We start from the raw sequence: 22,898 nt of genomic DNA on the forward strand, positions 1-22,898 counted from the left end.
AAAAATGACATAAGCACATAACAAAATTACTAAAACATAAATTAATAGAAAAAAAGAAAATAGAACGTAATTTAAAATATTAATACATCATTAATAAATGCTGTAACAATATATAAATAATACTAAAATAGTATTGTTTTAGCTCAGTCAGAACACCTGTTAGCAAACCATTCATTCACCAAACACATCTGTATTTACATGAACTAAGAAAATATAGTATTTTTCTGTAATTTAAAGAATATATAATACATAGAAAAATAATTTACCTTTTTACATTTTATATTTTGGTATATTTCACTAAACAGAATATAATAAAAATGACATAAGCACATTGAAAATTGAAAAACAGAACGTAATTCAAAATATTAATAAATTGTTAATAAATGCTGTAACAATATATAAATAATAATCATTTTAGCTCAGTCAGAACAGCTGTTAGAAAACCATTCATGCACCAAACACTTCTTTATTTACACTAATTTGAAACAGTATTTTTCTCTAACATAAAGAATATATAATTTATAGTAAAATAATTTCCTTTTTTACATTTTATATTTTGATATATTTGACTAAACAGAATTATTAAAAAATTACAAAAGAACATAACAGAATTACTAAAACGCAAATTAAAAAAATGAAAAAAGAATGTCATTCAAAATGTTTATAAATCATTAATAAAACTGTAACAAATTATACCAAAATAGTATTGTTGGAGCGCAATCCATGGCCGGCAGGGGTCGCAGATGTCCTATTTCACATCTCAAAATATAATTAATAAAAATGAACAAAAAAATATATTTTATTTTTTTATATATTATGACTAAACATAATTACTAAAAATAAGAAAAACTGACAAAAGCACATTACTAAAACGTAAAATAAAAGAAAAAAGAATGCAGAACAAAAAATATTAGTATATCATTAATAAATGCTGTAACAGCACATAAATAATACTAATAAAGTATTGTTAGAGCGCAAACCATATTGGACAGGTGTCGCAGCAGTCCTATTTCACATCTCTGACTACATTTCATTTCATTCAGCAACTTGACCAAGTGTAAAACCAGCTTTTTTCACAACATACCACAATAACAACATAAACATAATTTTATAAATCATATTTGATCAAACATATTTTACTACGTCGGTAAAAAGATACCCAGGCTTGTTTTTACCGTAAAACGGTATTTTTGTTTATAACGTACTGCTGTCTGTCGTCACCCAGTTAAACCCATTTAAGTAAACCCACCCTCAAACTTCATAACATCGTCTGTCTCTCTCTCTCTCTCTCTTTCTCCCCCTCTCTCTCGTGTAAATCCACTCTGTTTGGGTTGAAGTTAAAATGCGGAAGTTTCCGCCCAGCAAAGCCACTGATACCGCGAAGATGAGGCTTGCGATGCCATCAGCGATCATCCCCGCTCCGTCCTGCTCTCCGCGGCTCTGCGTGGACTGATATCAGACTCGCATGGCTTCTCTGCCAGCGTCAGAGCGGAGAGCATTCGCTCTCAAAATCAACAGGTAATGTTCATTTCCTTCGGCTGGACCTTATAGCTCGTGCACTGACAGATCCCAGGGAAGCTGAGCTGACTTTTGGAGCTGTCTGTGTGTCCGCAGTCAGTGTTAAATCTACAGGGAGTTTTGGTGAATTCCGGAACAGGCAGCTACACGTTTGGGGCAAGCTACAAGTCTGGCACCATGAGACTTGATAGTCTTGTGAGTCTTCTTATCAATTATAGCTATTTGCTATTACAGATAACTTCATTAATTACAACACCAATACAGTATTTACCAGAATATTTAATGTTTTTGTTTGTTTCAGTATGGAAATCTCATGTTTTTATTAATAGCAACCTGTCAGTATGCAGATGGTCTACATTCAGATACATCTGTGCTGTAAAAGTTAAGGTCCAGAGGCTTTCCACATGTTTGCCTTCAGGCAAAAAGAAAGGAAGAATGATTGAAAGAATATGGCATAGCATTACAGAGCAATTTTCTTTCATTTCCGTGTAATTCTAAATATGGATCTCCTGTCTATTTGATCATTTCCTCCACAAGCCTCTCTGATTATGATGGGTCAGGGCTGGCCTCTGTTAGGTGTCAAGTTGAGGTGGAAGTTTGCATTGTTCCTGTTTTATCGCACAACAGGTGGGGAGGAAATGAATATACGGACATAGTGGAAGAAGGGAGTCCGGTAATAAAACAAAGGGAACAAAGTGCTCCGTATTATGTCTTGTGAGTTTATGTCACACAGGCACACAAAGGTTCATTCATAACTTAACTGTCATATGCCACGCTCCACTGGGGAATCATGCAATGGAGTGTCTTTGTGAATTAATAAGATGTTTAGTTTTGCTTGTAGTCACATGTGTTTAAACACTAGTTTATCTGAGGAACTCTCAAAGTCTGAGGATTATGTGTTTTCTCAGTTGTAAGTACTGCTCCATAGTGGTTGAAGTGTAGTGGTTAAGGCTTTTGGCTTGTACTGAAGATGATGCATGTTTGATCCACACCAAGATGATGTTGCACATGTTGCGCTGAATCCCAGGCTGTTGTCTGTGTACTTATATTTTGGATGAATTTTTATTATTATTATTTTTTTTATTTTATTATTCAATCCTCAGTAGCTATACATCACCCCTATAGTGAGCATTTACCGGTTTGCCCAAACTTAAAAACAGTATTTGTTCAGCAATTGTTATCGTGCTTGATCAGCATCAGCACTTGATGTATTTTCTTTGCCTCAGTTCTGATTCCAAAAACAAAAGATATGTAATGTAGTTTTCTGAAAATTTTGTTGCGGATATTAAAAGTTTGAGATCAGTAACATATTAGTTGTCAGCTGATATTAAAGATTTTTTTTTTTTTGTAATTTATCAGTAATGGGTGTATAAATTGTGCAGTTAACTTCCTTATTTTTTGCATTTAGATTACCTTTGCCATAATCTAACACTCAATTAAGATTAATCTTTAAAAATGCTAATAATCTAATAATAATATAATTTTTAGTGGTAACACTTTACAATAAGGTTCATAAGTTAACGTAAGTTAACTGAGAATGAAAAATACTTTGACAGCATTTATTAATCCTAGTTAATGTTGATTTCAGCATTTACTAATGCATTATTAAAATCACAAGTTGTGTTTGTTAACATTAGTTAATGCACTGAACTAACATGAACAAACAATGAACTACTGTTATTTTATTAAATAACATTAACAAGGATTCATAAATACTGTAATGTATTGTTCATTGTTCGTTCATGTTAGTTGAGACATTAACTAATGTTAACAAATGACACCTTATTGTAAAGTGTTTCCTTTTTAACAGCTAAAATGAATATTAATTTTTCATACTGTTGTGCATTATAATACTGTGATGCATAAATTCACTCTTGGATTAAAACCGACTAAATATAATTTAATTTAATATTAACTAGTGTGAAATCGATTAATCACGATTAATCACATCCAAAACAAAAGTTGTGTTTGGATAATATATGTGTGGGTGCTGTGTATATTTATATGTATATATAAATACCCAAACATACATGTATATATTTAAGAAATATTTATACATATATATGTATTCATTTTTCTATAAGATTTATGATGCGATTAATTGCAATTAATTGCGATTCATCGATTTGACAGCACCAATATCTTACAAGGTTGGCAATTTGGTATTATTCACATAGAAAAAACCTTATGATTATGAGAAATACAAAAGTATTTCACCCTTAACCCCACCCATAAACATAACCATAGCCGGGGCACAAGCAGATTGTTCGAAAACATATAAATGAGATCACGAGTGTAAATTCATACAAATTAGACACTAAGTCACCATAGTGTACAATAGTTACGAACTGCCATGCAAATGTGTCTGTACATCTCTATTTTATAGCAAACTAAGTTTATGTCCGTTGTCAAAGCAGTATCAGGCAACTATGATTAAGTAATAAACAGTCACTGTTTCACTTCCTCTTTGTAAGGACACAATAGGAAATTTAGAAGGACTCACTGATGGCAAAGAGAGATTATAGGCAGTATGTTTCTAAAACAAAGTCAAGCATTAAAAGGCCTAGAGCTTGTCAGCTAACAATGATTTCCAGATTTTTATGCAAGTGCAGCCTGACCAGCGCATCTCACTGGGGGCCGATACTTGCTGTGGCTGCAGCTGCTGTATTGCACAAGCTGAACTCGTGCTGTCTCGTGCAGACAGCTTTGGATTGGGGAAAAAACGTCAGCACATACGCTGCAGATTTCTCCTTGCTCAAGCACCACCCTCCATGTCCCTTCTCATTTTCAGTGACCACACATTTATTTGCATGAATGATGTATTCACACATGAAAAGTCTTCTGGGTACAGCTGTGTTTCGTATTGAAGAAGGGTGCCCTGGGGTTTTTGTTTGCTCTTTATTCCATCTTCTGTTTCATAATCCTTTGATTTTTCCAAGCACGTGGAGGAATATTTCTGTATGAGAAGTGACACTTAATGTTTTAGGACAGACAATGTGGTGAAAACAGAATGTAATGAGACGTGGCAGACTATAAACGAAAGCTCTCAGTCAGCATAAAAGGCTGTAGTTGAAGGAAATGCTCAAGAGTATTATGAGCATAGTTCTTTAATTTCAGTTATCTTCAGCTGATGTTGACCTTCAAGGGAAGTTCCACACTGAAGTGGTGTTCTTGCACAATAGTGTTGTGAGGCACCCTGACCCACAATCATACTTAGCTATGACGGCTAAGACAAACAATCATAGTCCGCTCTCTTTGGAATGTGGCTGCTGCTATCATGGCCGTACTTAGTACTTGTGCAATGTCGAAAACTAAGAACAAATCTGACAAGTTGATGTTTGTTTAGTTCTTTTCAGATGTTATGGATTTAACAGACACCCTAAAGCGTGCTGTGAATTCGGTGGGGGGTAATTGAGAAAGAATGTTGGAAAGTCATGTGAGAGGAGGCAATGATTGGATATGACTGGTTATGTTCGGCTGTGATTGGTTCATGCGACAAATCCCACATCTTGTGTTTTGTGTTTTTGTCTTGTTTTATGTGTTTGCGAATCAGTCTGAATGAACAATATAATAGCGTTAATAGAAAGACTAATTTAAAAAAGTATGTAAAAAAGTACAAAATAAGACTTAAAATGGCATGAAAACATGATTGGTGAAATTTAAAGTAAATATTTGTGTCTGTCACCAATATTTACAAAGCTTTGATGACTGATGATCCGAAAAATTCAAAAATAAATAGAAAGTTATTAAAAAGAAAAGCTGAACATAAGTTAACAAATAAAATATATTATTTAAATTGTTGCTGTCTTGAGTTATTTTGGAATAAATGTAAAATGCTTAAAAACACTAACTTCAGGTCAGTGAGACTGCATTGAACTGACCAAAAGAGACATTTATAATGTCATTAAAGATATTAATATAAAAATACAGCAATGATTTCTGAAGGATAATGTGACACTGAAGACCGGAGTAATGACTGCTGAAAATTCAGCTTTGCATCACAGGAATAAATAAAGTTTTAACATATATATTAAAATAGAAAACTTTATTTTAAATTGTAATAAAATTGCACAATATTTGTGTTTTTACTGTGTTTTTAATCAAATAAATGTAGCCTTGGTGAGCATAAGGTGAGTGTAACGGTTGGTTATTTTAATAAAAATGATACAATTTATATACTTTTTAATGCCAAATGCTCGTCTTGTCTTACTCTGCCTGTACAGTTTTTGTTCCAGCTCGTGACAGTTAGGGTATGTCGAAAAACTCCCATCTCATGTTCTCCCTCAACTTCAAAATCGTCCTATATTGGTGTTTTACCTATTTTGTTAGGGGGGTTTGATCTTCTTTGCATGTTCACTTTGCAAAGACTGTGTCGGTGCTTCTGCAGCAATGCAGAATGAAATGATTTTTGAAGTTGAGGGATAAAATACGATTTTTTGAGTTTTTCGACATGCCCTAACTGTCTTGAGCCAGAATACGCAGAGTTCAGACAGCGTGAGACAAGACGAGCATTTGAGATCAGAAAGTATTTCAATTTTATTTTTTAATGAAAATAACTCATATGCACATCGCAGAGGTAGTGCAAGATGAGCATTTGTGGTTAAAAAGTAAATACATTTTTATTTTTTTTATAAAATGCCTGATCGTTTTGCTAGATAAGGAATTTACTTATTCCTCGACTGTGATCGTGTAGAGCCCTTTAAAGGAGAAGTCCACTTCCAGAACAACAATTTACAAATAATTTACTCACCCCCTTGTCATCAACGATGTTCACGTCTTTCTTTCTTCAGTTGTAAAGAAATTATGTTTTTTGAGGAAAACATTTCAGCATTTTTCCCCACATAATGGACTGATATGGTGCCCCGATTTTGAACTTCCAAAAGGCGGCTTCAAATGATCCCAAATGCAGTTGCAAATGATCCCAGCCGAAGAATAAGGGTCTTTTCTAGCGTAACGATTGGTTATTTTAATAAAAATGATACAATTTATATACTTTTTAATGCCAAATGCTCGTCTTGTCTTACTCTGCCTGTACAGTTTTTGTTCCGGTTCATGACAGTTAGGGTATGTCGAAAAACTCCCATCTCATGTTCTCCCTCAACTTCAAAATAGTCCTATATCACTGTTTTACCTTTTTTGTTAAGGATGTTTGATCTTCTTTGCATGTTCACTTAGCAGAGACTGGGTCGGAACTTCTGCAGCGACGTAGGATGATTTTAAAATGATTTTTGAAGTTGAGGGAGAAAATATGGTCTGAGTTTTTCGACATGCCCTAACTGTCTTGAGCCAGAATACACAGAGTTTGAGCGTTTGAGATTATAAAGTATTTAAATTGTATTTTTTTTAATGTAAATTGTTTCGCTAGATAAGACCCTTCCTCCTTGGCTGGGATCGTTTACAACCTAATTTGGGATCGTTTGAAGCCGCATTTAAACTGCATTTTGGAAGTTCAAAATTGGGGCACCATATCAGTCCATTATACGGAGAAAAACGCTGAAAGGTTTTCCTCAAAAAACATAATTTCTTTACAACCGAAGAAAGAAAGACAATCTTGGATGACAAGGGGGTGAGTACATTATCTATAAATATTTGTTCTTGAAGTGGACTTCTCCTTTAATGCCCAAAAAAGCATGTCTTAAAGCAGGTGGTAATTTGCACTGCTCTTGATAGATTGCGCTGGTCATTATGGATGATCTGGCTGCATCTATGCGCAAATTGTCAGCAAATCACGTATAGAATTTTCCCCTCCCATTGTCGCTTTTATGGAATTGCGCTTTAATGGAAATTTGCCCTGTTTAGTATCTGGCCCTATGAGCACTATAAATGTACTTGCCCTTTAAGAGTGCAATTTTAATATTGGTCCATCCCTAGTCCCTTGCTTTCATGGTGTGAAAAAAGACATGGCTAAATGACCAAAGGCGTCTGTCTGACGTGTGTATAAAGACCAGCAATTTAAAAAGTAGCACAGACAGGACTTGCACAATCTCTAAAGTAGTGAACAAAATGACAAACAATTAACATCAGAATGCTTTAGAAAAGACAGATGTTTATAAATTGTGAGCTCCTGACATGTCATGCGTGTTTGTTTGTGTGAAATCTTCCCTATAATCACAGCTCCTGTCAAAGTTGATGGAAAGCCCTTGGAGCAGACGGAGGGTCAAATTGAGACTCATCTCTCTGCACCCTATGTCATTACCTCCAGAGCTGAGAACAGTCCATGATAAAATCATCCAAAGTGTCATGAGTTGTTTTATTATGATGAACATTCCAGGCATACTAAAGACTGTAACATTTTTGTGGATTTTAAACTGTGGCTCACACCCATCCCAGCCTTTTATATTTAATTGGTTTTCCTTCATAGTGACTTTTGTAGTAGAACACTTGCAATTGAATGTCTGTTATTCTATAAAAGATCTGCTATTCCTTTTATTGCTCTTACAGAGAAACGTGATGCAGTAATGTGTTTATTTTGTAAATTCAGGTGGCTTGCATAAGGTTTGACCTTTGCTCTGTAATGACGTGAACTATAATGAACGAATCGCAAGCGTGTTATGTGTGCTAAATACTCTCTGCGGTGTTCTGTGATCTGTCTTCAGAGTATAGAAAGGCTGCATGCTATAATTCACTCTTGTTTGTCTTTGCTCTGCGGCTTAGAGGATTTGCATGCTCTCCTGCCCCAGACTTGACTTTTAAAGTAGTTAACAAAGTCTGTAGCCGATTCTGTGGATATATTCCCAGAAAGCAGTGACGAAAAAAACCTATTTAATAATTCAACAAAATCTCTTCTAGTTTTTAAAAACTAGACATTCAAGTTGATTTTTTTGAAGTGGCACAGGTTACCAAACAGAGTCCTGAAAAACAAGAACAGCAGCTACAACATTTTTGATTTAACGGATAGTGTTAGAATGCATTTTGTAGTGTCGCCTTTTTGTGTAACTTCTATGTTAATAACCATCTTGGAAATACACTTCAATTCAGAGGTTTGGGGTCTGTAATATTTATATATTTTTTTATATTTCTGAAATGAAGTCTCATACTCACCAAGGCTGCATTTATTTGATCAAAAACACAGTAAAAACAGTAATATAGTGAAATAATATTACATTTTAAAAGAACTGTTTTCATGTATTTTAAAATGTAATTTATTCATGTGATGCAAAGCTAACATACTTAATTTAAAGTGTAAATGATTGCAAACACTCCATTATCCTACAACAGACAATCTGTGTAAATGAGTTTAGAAAGAAACAACAGCGTTATGAATGGTGACCCATTTTTTAGGACTTTTGATAAGCGGGTACACAATAGTACTCTGTAGTATCGTGGCCTGGATGGCTGGCTGCCAAACTCAGTACCTCTCTGCTTCTAGACACTGTGGGAATGTAACTGAAGTAATTTAGGTGTGAAAATGAGTATCGTCACTGCTTTAGTGGTAACTTGGTTGTGGTGTAGTGTTTTGGAGGTGTTGAGTTCATTTCTAGGCTAGCCTAGAGTATGTTCTTTGAATTCAAAGTGAATCTCATGCTGTGTCATTTTTAAACTGTGAATTTTCATTTAATCAGCGATGCTGCAGTGGGACGGAGAAATCTGGGACACTGTCTGGCTGATTTTTTTTTTCTGCTTTGCCTGTAGTGGTTAGGAAGCACAGGTGCACCTTGGTGCACACAAACACACCCATCTGCGCACCCTATCCAGTGTTGGATGAATGTCATCAGAGTGTCGAAATAATTCTACGCTTCATTTGGGAATCTTACAGCATGCATTTCAGAAGCTGATTACTGCATGTTACAAAAGGGTTTGTTGTTGTAGTCATCTCTGCCAGAAGTATACAATGAATTCTTTGATATTATTGATAATAATGTGTGAATGAACTTAGGTGCACTGTAGCAAAAAGAATTAAGTTTTGGCATGATATTATCCTGAGTACTTAAAGGATTAGTTCACTTCCAGATTTTAAATTTCCTGATAATTTCCTTGCCCCCTTGTAATGCAAAAGATCTCCATGTCTTTCTTTCTTCAGTCAAAAAGAAATTAAGGTTTTGAGGAAAACATTCCAGGATTTTTCTTCTTATAGTGGACTTCAATGGGGATCAGCAGGTTGAAGGTCCAAATTGCAGTTTCAATACAGCTTTAAAGGAGAAGTCCACTTCCAGAACAACAATTTACAAATAATTTACTCACCCCCTTGTCATCCACGATGTTCATGTCTTTCTTTCTTCAGTCGTAAAAAAATTGTTTTTTGAGGGAAACATTTCAGCATTTTTCTTCATATAACGGACTGATATGGTGCCCCGATTTTGAACGTCCAAAATGCAGTTTAAATGCGGCTTCAAACGATCCCAAATGCAGTTGTAAACTATCCCAGCCGAGCAAGAAGGGTCTTATCTAGCGAAACAATCGGTTAACAATCTTATCTAGAAAAAACAGTCAGAGTAAGACAAGACGAGCATTTGGCATTAAAAAGTATGTCAATTGTCTAATTTTTATTAAAATAACCGATCGTTATGCTAGATAAGACCCTTCTTCTTCAGCTGGGATCATTTGCAACTGCATTTGGGATCGTTTGAAGCCGCCTTTTGGAAGTTCAATATCGGGGCACCGTACCAGTCCATTATGGGGGGGAAAAATGCTGAAGTGTTTTCCTCAAAAAAACATAATTTCTTTACAACTGAAGAAAGAAAGACATGAACATCGTTGATGACACGGGGGTGAGTAAATTATTTGTAAATTGCTGTTCTGGAAGTGGAATTCTTCTTTAAAGGGCTCTACACAATCACAGCCGAGGAATAAGTGAATTCCTTATCTAGCAAAACAGGCATTTTATAAAAAAAAAATAAAAATGTATTTACTTTTTAACCACAAATGCTCATCTTGCACTAGCTCTGCGATGTGCATACGCATCTTCACGCATTATATAATCATGTTGGAAAGGTCACGCCGGGTGGGTCTTCGTCTGTGTATGGTATGGTAGGGCAAAAAAATTTCGTATTCTCCTCCCAATTCAAAATCATTCGACATCGTTTTACCTTTTGCGACTTTTTTTGCACATTCGCTTTGTAAACACTGGGTCGATACTTCTGCCTACATCACGTGTGCCTTTTCCAATATGACTATGTATTGCGTGAAATTGAGCTAGTGCAAGACGAGCATTTGTAGTTAAAAAGTATATAGTTTTATTTTTCTTTTTTAGAAAATGACAGATCGCTAGATAAGGACCTTACTCCTTGGTTGGGATTGTGTGGAAACTGTAATTTGAACCTTCAACCCGTTAATCCCCATTGAAGTCCACTATATGGTGAAAAATCCTGGAATGTTTTCCTCAAAACCTTCATTTACTTTTGACTGAAGAAAGAAAGACATGAGCATCTTGGATGACATGGGGGTGAGTAAATTATCAGGAAATGTTTATTCTGGAAGTGAACTAATCTTTTAAGGACTGGGCTGATAATGCAAATGTTGTGGGTTCAAATCTAGTGGTTGATTGATATGGATATTTTAAGGTGATACTGATAACTAAAGAGCAAGGTGGCTGCTGGCTGATATATAACTTTTTATTTTTTTACACAATATTTAATAAATTCATACACACACTCACATGTTGGTATTGGTGGTTTACTCTATGGCTGTGACGGTCGCAATGACAACCGTGCCACTGTGGTCGGCGGTTGCCACCGCGGTGGTCAGTTGCCACCGGCGGTACTGCACATGATGTCACACTATCTATAACAAGCATAAAATATAGTGTTTCTACAACAATTATTCTGCCGTCGCCATGTTTAGTGGCAACAGTAGCGAGCGCTAGTGCCTTCGCTGCTGCTGGAAGAGGCATCTGAGAATATTATTTTTACAGATTAATTAAAAACCGCTACATGGATTTTTATCATTATAGGGTAGATTTGTACATACACTGCCAACACACATTAATGTTCAAACCAACATGAAAAAGTGAACTTAGCATTCGATGACCCCTTTAAATTTTTTTCAAGTGATTGCGCTGGCGCCTCCATGTCCTGCAAAGCATTTAGCTTCCCCTCTCCAACAAACGACTGTATACGCATAATAGCGTGTATTTATCTAAGTTAAATGTTTAAAATAAAAATTTAGAATATTTTAAAATTAAAAAATTTAAAATAAAACTGTGATATGCTTGAAGATTTGATTTTAGGCAAGTCGTCATGATTTGAAAAGGCAAAATTGATCAAACGTAGGCTGTGATCAACTCTGGCCGCTTGGTCGTTACATTGCAATCTTAATTTCGTTAAGGCAAAAATCTTAATGTAACAAACAAAAATGTTCCAAACACATTTCTAAATTAACGTTATAAAGAAACAAAAAGAAATGTAAACACGTTCCTGTTAAAAACAAAACTGAGCTATTTTAATGGATGCATCAGTGTAATGGGAAAAAGAGAGAAAACACTCGGGCTCTAGCCGGACTCGGGTCGGTAATTTTGATGAGCCGTCGGACAAGGGTTGGGCGAGGTTGTTACGAATTTATGCAACAATGTTTGTTTAATATTACCATTCTTATTTTGGATACTTTCTTATTTAAATGTATAATTTCTTTGATATTTACTTTAGTGTTTTGTAGGCTGAAATAAACACACATGTTTGTTATGTCAACACCGCGCCACCAGCGGTAGTTGGTCCATTACCACTGCGGTGGAAATAATCTGCCACCGTCACAGCCCTAGTTTACTCTCCATTAAGCGTAGTGGGATAATAACTGTGTTTTTTATCACCCTACACCAACCCTAAACCTACCCCTCACAGAAAACTTTGTCCATTTTTAGATTTAAAAAAACAAACAAAAACAAAACAACAACAACAACAACAACAAAAAACACGTTTTAGTATGTTTTTAAGCCTTTTAAATTACAGAGACAAAGGCAGTGTCCTTATAAACCACCTTCACAATGTAATACCTCTGTTATACCCATGTCATTATACAAATTTGTGTCCCTGTAAACCACCCAAACCAGTGTGCGCACACAAACGCACACACACATGCTGGTTTCCATGTTTTATGGGGACATTCCATAGGTGTAATGGACCAAAAAAAGTCCCCAAGGTCAAAATTGACATTTTGTCCTCATAAGGTAGAAAATACCAGGACATGGACACCCACTCACACAAAATGAAAATACACACAGTCCGTTTCCACATTCAAAGTTTTTTTTTACTCTGTTTTCTCAGAAATACTTTATATCTCAACTGCAACTTTTTTGATTTTATATATAAAAAGTTTGATTTTATATATCAAAATTACAACTTTATATCTCACAAATATAATTTTTTTTTTCCTTCGCTAAGACCTGGCCCCCTTCATTAATGTTGCAGTGTCCAACAAGACAAAATGGCAGATTCGCCGTTATGATGGGTCAGATCGCCTGTCAATCAAACTTCCTGCGAAGGGTCAGTTGTGACCTTCATAAATGTTCATAGCTTAAACAGTGTAACATGTTGCTAGTAACACTATGGTTATGGGATTGATCCTGAGGGATTGTGTGAAAAAAAGAACAAATGTACTTTAAATGCAGTATAAATCTGTACTGAGTTTGACGTTTTCAGCAGAGAGCAGAAACTCCAGAAATTATTGATTGACAGATCTAGCAGACTTTGGAACGAGGGACACTCCTGTAAATCGTTCAAGCAGACAGAGTCATCTGCAACTCGAAATGACGAAAAATCAGGCAATTCATTGGCCTGGGCGAGGTACTGATGTGTGACAACTCATATCTTGGTGGAAAAGGTGACCATGAACTACGCAGTAACTGAGATTATGTTCTTAAGTAAGGCACTTCACCTTAAGTTAAGGAGGGGGACTATGTGAAAGAGGTAATTGATGGGAGGTTCTTTCAGTGTGTGTAACTTTGCATCTCTCTCTCACACACACACACATACACACTAAGAGGAGTGTCTAAACATTCACCTGGTGCCTGTACAAAACCTCTCGCTGGAAAATAATCCTGTGTCGCACCTCATTTTCTGTTTCCTTTCCACCGTTTTCATCCTCGCCTCTCTCTCTCTCATCTCAGACACTCCTCTGCGGAGATCCGGAGACACTTCAGTGGGATCAGCCATGGTTCCCTGCCTCACCACCGGCACAGTTACAGCGCCTCTGCCTCTTTCTGCTTCAACATAGTGAGTGCTGCACTTTCACTGGTAAATCCTGCTCAGTATCTTCAAACTGTTTCTGAACACATATAAATAGATCATTCATAGACTATACATGGATGTATGTTTTCAGACACTTCATACTGGATGTGTTTTTTTCTTTCTGAAATACTGCTCTCTGATTTGTCAATCGTGGCATTGCGCAGTCAAAAAATTTTATATAATAATTTAATGAAACTTAATTTATTACTTTCATTTTTTATAAATGCAATAAATAAATAATATATTTTATTAAAAATCTGTAATATATAAGAATTTAATATATATTAATTATAATTAGTATATCATATTATGTACACTGATCAAAATTATAAATGCAACACTTTTGTTTCTGCCCCCATTTTTCATGAGCTGAACTCAAAGATCTAAGACTTTTTCTGTGTACACAAAAGGCCTATTTCTCTCAAATATTGTTCACAAATCTGTCTAAATCTGTGTTAGTGAGCACTTCTCCTTTGCCGAGATAATCCATCCAGCTCACAGTGTGGCATATCAAGATGCTGATTAGACAGCATGATTATTGCACAGGTGTGCCTTAGGCTGGCCACAATAAAAGGCCACTCTAAAATGTGCAGTTTTACTGTATAGGGGGGGTCTGGTGTGACCACCATTTGCCTCACGCAGCGCAACACATCTCCTTCACATAGAGTTGATCAGGTTGTTGATTGTGGCCTGTGTAATGTTGGTCCACTCCTCTTCAATGGCTGTGCGAAGTTGCTGGATATTGGCAGGAACTGGAAGACGCTGACGTATACATCGATCCAGAGCATCCCAAACATGCTCAATGGGTGACATGTCCGGTGAGTATGCCGGCCATGCAAGAACTGGGATGTTTTCAGCTTCCAGGAATTGTGTACAGATCCTTGCAAAATGGAGCCGTGGATTATCATGCTGCAACATGAGGTGATGGTCGTGGATAAATGGCACAACAATGGGCCTCAGGATCTCGTCATGGTATCTCTGTGCATTCAAAATGCCATCAATAAAATGCACCTGTGTTCATTGTCCATAACATACGACCTGCCCATACCATAACCCCACCGCCACCATGGGCCACTCGATCCACAACGTTGACATCAGCAAACCGCTCACCCACACAACGCCATACATGCTGTCTGCAGTCTGCTCTGTACAGTGAAAACTTGGATTCATCTGTGAAGAGAACACCTCTCCAAAGTGCCAGACGCCATCGAATGTGAGCATTTGCCCACTCAAGTCGGTTACAACGATGAACTGCAGTCAGGTCAAGACCCCGATGAGGATTACAAGCATTCAGATGAGCTTTCTGACAGAAATTCTTTGGTTATGCAAACCGATTGTTGCAGCAGCTGTCCGTGTGGCTGGTCTTAGACGATCTTGGAGGTGAAGATGCTGTGGAGGTCCTGGGCTGGTGGTGTGGTTACACGTGTTCTGCGGTTGTGAGGCCGGTTGGATGTACTGCCAAATTCTCTGAAACGCCTGTGCAGTAATCATGCTGTCTAATCAGCATCTTGATATGCCGTATCTGTGAGGTGGATGGATAATCTCGGCAAAGGAGAAGTGCTCACTAACACAGATTTAGACAGATTTGTGAACAATATTTGAGAAAAATAGGCCTTTTGTGTACATAGAAAAAGTCTTAGATCTTTGAGTTCACCTCATGAAAAATGTTTATAATTTTGGTCAGTGTATAATTACAAATATGTAAATGAATTACATAATATTTAAATTACAAATAATAAAAATATAATAATTATGAACAATTAATATAAAAAAATATATAAAATTACAAATATTAATACTAATTTTTTAGAAAATTAGAAATTAATAGGAAGTACAAAATGTTTGTGTATGTGCACATACTTGTGGTTAAGCTCTCTAACCTGTGTGTGCTTCCTCTTTGCTGAAAATGGGTCAGAGTGCAGACTACCAGACCACTGCAGCTGGTGCCTTCCAGCTTACACACACACACACACACACACACACTCATCTGTAAAATCCATGGATTTTAGAGGCTGTTGACCTTATAGAAACATAATCTTCCCTATGATGTTTTCCCTTTTTTCATATAAACACACTGCAGTGAAAGGCAAATGATTATGTTACAGTATATTAAAAGATGAAAACTGGCTATTCTTGGGATTAAACACAGATTATACTTCAGTGATGTGTTAAAATGATTGATAAGTTGTCACATGCTTTAATATTTTGATAAATTCAGTTGTTTACATATTATAGTGCCCTGATGTGTACACATGTGTTTGTTAGTTATCTCACCGCTAGCAAATTTTACTGTGGTAAACATACAGTAATGAACTACAGTACCTCTCACTTTTTTAAATGATCATATAATTCCTTTAACGTTTTTAAAGCAGAATGTTGACTCATCATTTAATTTTAATTTATCTGTTTTTGACTTAATATGGGCCGCTGCTATTTCGTCATAGCTTATAAGGGAAGTGGCTGTGATGTCACATCCTGCTTTTGGATGCCCCAAAAGATAGACCGCCTCATGCGACTCAAACCTATTAAGGAAGAGTTGTACAGAAACAAGTCGTTTTTATTTCCGGGCAACGCCATCTTGTCAATTGCCTCGTAGTTTGTTTGCAAGAAGCTTTACGTGAGTATTTTCTTTCATTCTTTTCAGATGCACTTGTGCTGTCTGCTGTATGTTGGTTGCGTTCAATTGGTAGATGCAGAAATGAAACTCTAAGCTAAATTTGCACTATGCACACAGCCTGGGTGGGTTATATTAAACTTGACTGTGTTGAATATAGACCAGGAACTTTTGTGGTTGCTTCCATGTTTCAAAAAGCACAATTAGGCCTCAGGATGACAAACTTAAAAAACATTCAAACCTGTGTATTAAATTATGCAATTATATGTTTGTTTGTTTTTTACTTTCCTATTTTCTCTAAGAAATGCATTGCACTCTGCGTTGCACACAATGTTGTTGTGCCTTTTTATTTCCTGTCACTGCTTTTGAGTGAATGGGGTTACATGAGCTACAGAAATAACACCACCCATAGACTATATCAGTGTTCATCAACAATTACCCTCTGCTCTTCCCTTGTCATCTGCTGATGTACACAAACCACACAGCAAAAAAAAAGTTTGAACAGTTGCTGTATTTAAATACAAAGGTTTTTCACACTTATTTATGTCCAGAGTTTGTTCTACCTCAGGTAGACACCAGAGAAATAAGCACTTACGATGCCTGTAGAGTTAAAAAAAAAAAAAAAAACTAACAGAATTTATATCTTTGTAGCTGTAACTTATTTTTTGACTTTATTTCACAGTGTTACAAGTTTATATCTCACTATTACACTTTTATTTCTCTCTTTTGCAGCTTTATTTCTTGTAATTGTGAATTTATTTTAGATTATTGTGAAATTTTCTTGTAATTGCAAAGTTATATCATGCTATTGTATTATAAATTGCAAATGTATATCTCTTTTACAACTTTATTTCTTTTGCAACTTTCTCACAATTGCAAATGTATTTCATGCTTTTGCAACTTTATATCTCACAACTGTGACTTTGTTACCACCACAACTTTATTTCTCATTTGCAACTTTTTCACTTTTGCAAGTTTATTTCTCATAATTGTGATTTTATTTCACATTATTGTGACTGTTTCTCATAATCACAAAGTTACATCATGCTATTGCAACTTAATATCTCTCACTTGTGACTTTATTTCTCTTTTGCGACTTAATTTCTTGCAGTTGCAAATTTATTTCATGCTATTGTAACTTTTTATCTCGCAGTTGTAACTTTGTTGCCATCACAGCTTTACTTCTCATTTGCAACTTTCTCACTTTTGTAACTTTTGTAACAATTTCTTGTAATTGTCATGTTATTTCTCACAGTTTTGACTGTTTCTCATAATCGCAGTTATGTCATGCTATTGCAACCTCATATCCCTCAGTTGCTACTTTATTTCCCTTTTACAACTTTATTTCTTTCTTTTGCAACTTTCTTGCAATTGCGAATTTATTCCCCACTATCTGACTGTTTCTCGCAGTTGCAGACGTATTTCATGCTATTGTAATTTTATATCTCGCAGTTTTAACTTTGTTACCGTCACAGCTTTTTCTCATTTGCAACTTTCATATCTCTCAATTGTGACTTTATTTCCCTTTTATGTCTTTATTAGTTTCCTGCAACTGCGAATTTATTCCCCACTATTGTGACTGTTTCTTGTAATTTATTTCGTTATTTCAAGCTATTGTAATTTTATATCTCGCAGTTGTAACTTTGTTACCTTCACAACCTTATTTCTCATTTGTGACTTACTCACTTTTACGTAGGGCTGCACGATAAATTGCATGTGATTGTCAGGTGCGTTTAGTCAGTAAAGCCGGTATTTTGATTAGTAGTAAATCTCCATCACGTGCGTTCAGCTGGAGCGGCAATTAATACACAGAGCCGTAAATCACTGACAAGCTACGCAAAATCGTGCTCATAATCAAATGCGATTCATCTGCGATTATGAGCGCGATTTTGCCTAGCTTGTCAGTGATTTACCGGCTTTACTGACTAAATGCGCCTGACAGTCGTATGTGATTTATCGTGCAGCCCTACTTTTCTCGTAATTGTGATTTTATTTCCCACTGTTATGATTGTTTCTCATAATCACAATGTTATATCATGCTACTGCAACCTCATATCTCAAATTGCAACTTTATTGCTCTTTTACGACTTTATTTCTCATTTTTGCAACATTCTCACAATTGCCAATTTATTTCTTACTGTTGTAACTTTCTTGCAATTGCAAATGTATTTCATGCTATTGCAACTTTATATCTCGCAGTTACCATTACGACTTTATTTCTCATTTGCGACTTTCTCACTTTTGCAATTTTATTTCTTTTATCTGTGATTCTATTTCCCACTATTATGATTGTTTCTCATACTTGCAAACTAGTATCATGCCATTGCAACCTGTTATCTGTTAATTGCAACTTTAGCCTATTTCTCCTTTCAGACCTTATTTCTCTCTTTTGCAGCTTTTTTCGCAATTGCGAATTTATTTCCCACTATTGTGACTGTTTCTCACAATCGCAAATTTATTTAATGCTATTGCAACTTTATATCTTACAGTTGTGACTTTACCACCATGACTTTATTTCTCACTTTTTCTCACTTTTGTGACTTTATTTCTCATAAATGTAATTTTATTTCACACTGATGTTTTTGTAATCATCGCTGTTTTTGAAAGTTATATCATGCTGTGCAACCTCATATCTCTCAATTGCGAATTTATTTCTCTTTTACGACTGTATTTCTTTTGCAAGTTTCTTGCGATTGCAAATTTATTTCCCACAATTATGACCGTTTCTCCCAACTGCATATTTTTTTAAAGCTATTGCAACTTTATATCTTGCAGTTGTGACTTCCATCATGACTTTATTTCTCATTTGCGACTTTTGCAACTTTATTTTTTGCATTTGCAATTTTTTTTTTTTTTACTGTTGTGACTATTCTCACGCTTGTGAATTTATTTTATCCAATTACAACTTTATATCTCAGAATTGCAACTTAATTTCTCACTTTTGCGGATGTATTTCTCACAAATTTCTTTTTATTTCGCACAATTGCAACTGTTTCTCACTTTTGAAACAATATCTGACAATTGACCCTTCGCAAAGACCCGCCTCCCTATGTTACTGTTGCTATCGCCGATAAGCCATAGCGCTCTCACGCACACATCATGTTCTCATGCAGTGAAAAATACATTGCGGAACAAAGAGGAAACTGACAACGCGCCGACAGACAAGACAGAGCAGGTTACTTTTGAAATTAAATGTCAGCCATCAGTTTTTCGTCATTTTGTAAGAAATTCAAATAACAAATACCGTTTTGTGGATCTTTAATGTGTCGTGACAGATCGCTGTAACTTAGCGCCTCAGTTCAATCGGCACATGAACCAATCATTTCTACCGCTTTACAAGTTATAGCATAAAATAAACATGAATGAACATCAGAAGGCATATTGTTTCAACCGTGGAACGATGTCAGTACACACAATTTTTAAGTTGAAGTCCAACAATGTTAATCTATTCTTCTGTCTGGTTTGTTTATCAGACAAAAATGGCAATCAGACTTCCTGCGAAGGGTCAGTTATGACCTTGTAATGTACCTCAGTTTGCTTATATTTAACATTTTGCAACTATATCTTTTGTATCTCTCAAAAAGTATAAAGTTTATTTTATCTGTTCTCACAATGGCCCTGTTTGTTTTATACTCTAAAGCACAAACAGGCTTCCATAGAGATCAGATGAAATTAGATAACTTAAACAGTACAGTGTTTTCCTGAAAATTCCTTGATGAAAGACACATTGTTTTATTTTCTCTAACAAACTTATCTAGATTGATTGTTTATTGGTGTCTCCTGTGATGACATTGAATATCTATCTCTTTTACATGCTATTAAAGGTGTGTCAAAAGAAACTATGTTTTGTGTTTTATCAGAGTTGTTCTAGTAAGTCCTTGTGTTATAAGGGCATGTTTTAGATAACTGATAATGTTGTTGAACAACACTTTGTGAGATAAGTCTTCAGTAGACCTGTGAAAAAATGTTTGAGAGAAGTTAAGTAACCAGCTGCTAGGGTTATCACTTTATTAAACCCTTTATTTGACATGCTTTGGTCTCTTTCCACAGACTAGCATTAGTTTGATGGTTCAGTTTCTATGTCCAATAGCCTTCTGATTAATCTATTCTTATGAAACACATCTCAAGAGATCACAGCCTCCCAAAGCACTCCAGCAGTTATGTTGATTATCTTCAGCAGGTCTGGAGCTGTCTGCCTCAAGTCACGACAAAACACGCTCTGTTCCTCTCTGACTTTGCTAAAAGAGGAATACAACTGTAGGCAATGCATTTTTTTTACTGCTATGGTCTGAACATGTCATCAGCTTTAAAATGATTTATTGCTTCCTAACAGCCTCCTTCTTTGTATCATTGTTTTATGGAGGTCATAGAGCATTACGTAGTTCTCTCTGTGTGTGTTTTTATTTTAGACATTCCATTAGTTGGTATAGAGGGAAATTAAAAGGATGTCTTATTTGAATGGGATTGAATGCTTCAGTGTCAAGAAAAAATACAGTAGCTATGCATTCAGGCTTTCTTTTATGATGGTTTCTGGCCTCTGCTTGCTGCTGCCAGTTCTAAGAATTTCTTTTATAATTTTAGAGGTTTTTATTTAGCATTTTATACAGGCTATTTTTGATGCTATAGAGGCTCTTGAATGAAATCTATCTTCTCCTACTTTTCACTACTTTTGTTTTATATTATTATGATAGTATGGATTATCTCTCAGATGGACCAGGTGATCACTTCTAAATACATTCATGTCTATATACGCGTGGGTAAAACAATTATAATGCTGAAGGTGAGGGACAATTCATATTTCTTCATTTAATAACTTATAAAGTCATTTGAAAACCTTATGTGAGACGTAATTTCACAAACACACAGACAGTGTCGCATCGTCGCTATTTGTAAACTGCATTTCTTTTTAATTCTTTCCAGTGTTTAACCATTCGGCGCCCGCGCGCTCTCCTGGAGACTGGGCGCTCGTGCACACTTGAAGCATAAACACTTAACGCCACGTTCACATACCTCCGTTTGCAGTGTGTATTTTTTCCGCGCTCATGCTAACGGATTAAAGCGTTAAAGGGGTCATCGGATGCTATGTTCACTTTTACATGTTGTTTATAATGTGTGTTGAAAGTGTATGTACAAATCTACCCTATAATGATAAAAATCCATGCAGTGGTTTTTAATAATCTGTAAAAATAATATCCCCTTTTTCAAATCGAGCCGTTCTCAGATGCCTGTCGTTGTGGCGTCACACCCACAGAGGCCGCTCCCACAATAGTTGATTGACATGAGCCTCTTACCTCAGATCAGCTGTAACAGTCTTTGTTTTGATGCCGGAGCAGGGATGTAAGTTAGACAAGAATATCTTGGATTGAGCGATTGAGGTGTTGTGTTGCTGGATTTAATAATGAATGTAGTGGTCGTCATTTACTCCTGACATCTGAGCGGCTGAAGATGCAGTGGATTACGTTTGTTTGTGAAGGGAATGCACCTCCCGAACTATATATATCCGACTATGTTCGCGTGAATCATTTGTGATCCAGCTTCACTTACAGCAGAAGTGAGTATAAGGGTTTTTTTAATGAATCTTTGCGATCGCCGTGCCTAATAAAGTGCTAGTTAGCAAGTTTAGCACCTAAACATTGCTAAATGCGGCTAAAGTAAACAGGCTCGTCTCTCCACAGAGAGAAGAGAGGGGCGGGGCAAGCAGAGCTCATTTGCATTTAAAGCAGCCTCGACCAGAATGGGATGATTTTTGCAGAGCTGATTTTGACAAGGTAAAAAGGGTGTTGTTTTACACAACTATTGAGAATTTTTAACCGAAGTATATTATAGACTTTTCATTAAGACCCTAAAGAATCATATCAACTTGTGAAAATGGGCATCCGATGACCCCTTTAAAGCTGCACAAGGTTGCGGTCTGACAGGCGTTCCAGGAGCGGTGTATCTACAGCAGTGCAGAGAGAGAGTCTGTGCTGCACGCGCAGAATTAAAGTGACAGCGCATTGTTTGCGGTAAATATGCTGAAAAGGTATTTTCAAAACAGTGTTTGGATAGAGTATGGGAACGTGACGTCAGCAACGCACAGCGGACTTTCGGACATGGACACTACAGTCTAGACTGGGTAATAGTGGAGGTATGTGTTAAAGGGGTCATCGGATGCTAAGTTCACTTTTACATGTTGTTTGAACATTAATGTGTGTTGGCAGTGTATGTACAAATCTACCCTATAATGATAAAAATCCATGCAGTGGTTTTTAATTAATCTGTAAAAAAAATCCCCTTTTTCATAGTTGATTGACATGAGCGTCTTACCTCAGATCAGCTGTAACAGTCCGTCCTCTTTGTTTTGATGCTGGAGCAGGGATGTAAGTTAGACAAGAATTGAGAGATTAAGGTGTTGTGTTGCTGGATGTAATAATGAACATAGTGGTCGTCATTTACTCCTGACATCTGAGCGGCTGAAGATGCAGTGGATTATGTTTGTTTGTGAAGGGAATGCGCCTCCCGATCTACATATATCCTTCTATGTTCACACAAATCATTCGTGATCCAGCTTCACTTACAGCAGAAGTGAGCATAAGGTTTTTTTTTATGAATCTTTGCGATCGCCTTTC

At 36.1% G+C, this 22,898-nt stretch overlaps 1 protein-coding gene across 5 annotated transcripts in view; it reads left to right on the forward strand.

The window, feature by feature from the left end:
• The first annotated feature begins 1,282 nt into the window (after positions 1–1,282).
• dock8 (dedicator of cytokinesis 8) overlaps positions 1,283–22,898 on the forward strand; it is a 69,535-nt gene continuing 47,919 nt past the window's right edge. The window contains exons 1-2 of one of the 5 annotated variants that reach the window (XM_051116598.1): positions 1,283–1,518; positions 13,556–13,682. In XM_051116598.1, coding sequence (XP_050972555.1) covers positions 1,466–1,518; positions 13,556–13,682 — 180 coding nt within the window. In that variant the 5' untranslated portion in view covers positions 1,283–1,465. Of the gene's footprint in view, positions 1,519–1,579; positions 1,714–13,338; positions 13,356–13,555; positions 13,683–16,164; positions 16,294–22,898 lie in introns of those variants that run through there. The other 4 variants (XM_051116599.1, XM_051116601.1, XM_051116602.1 and 1 more) reach the window with 4 other exon arrangements.

The sequence above is a fragment of the Labeo rohita genome, chromosome 8 (genome assembly GCF_022985175.1).
Source record: "Labeo rohita strain BAU-BD-2019 chromosome 8, IGBB_LRoh.1.0, whole genome shotgun sequence".
In the NCBI taxonomy this organism is placed as follows: Eukaryota; Metazoa; Chordata; class Actinopteri; order Cypriniformes; family Cyprinidae; genus Labeo; species Labeo rohita.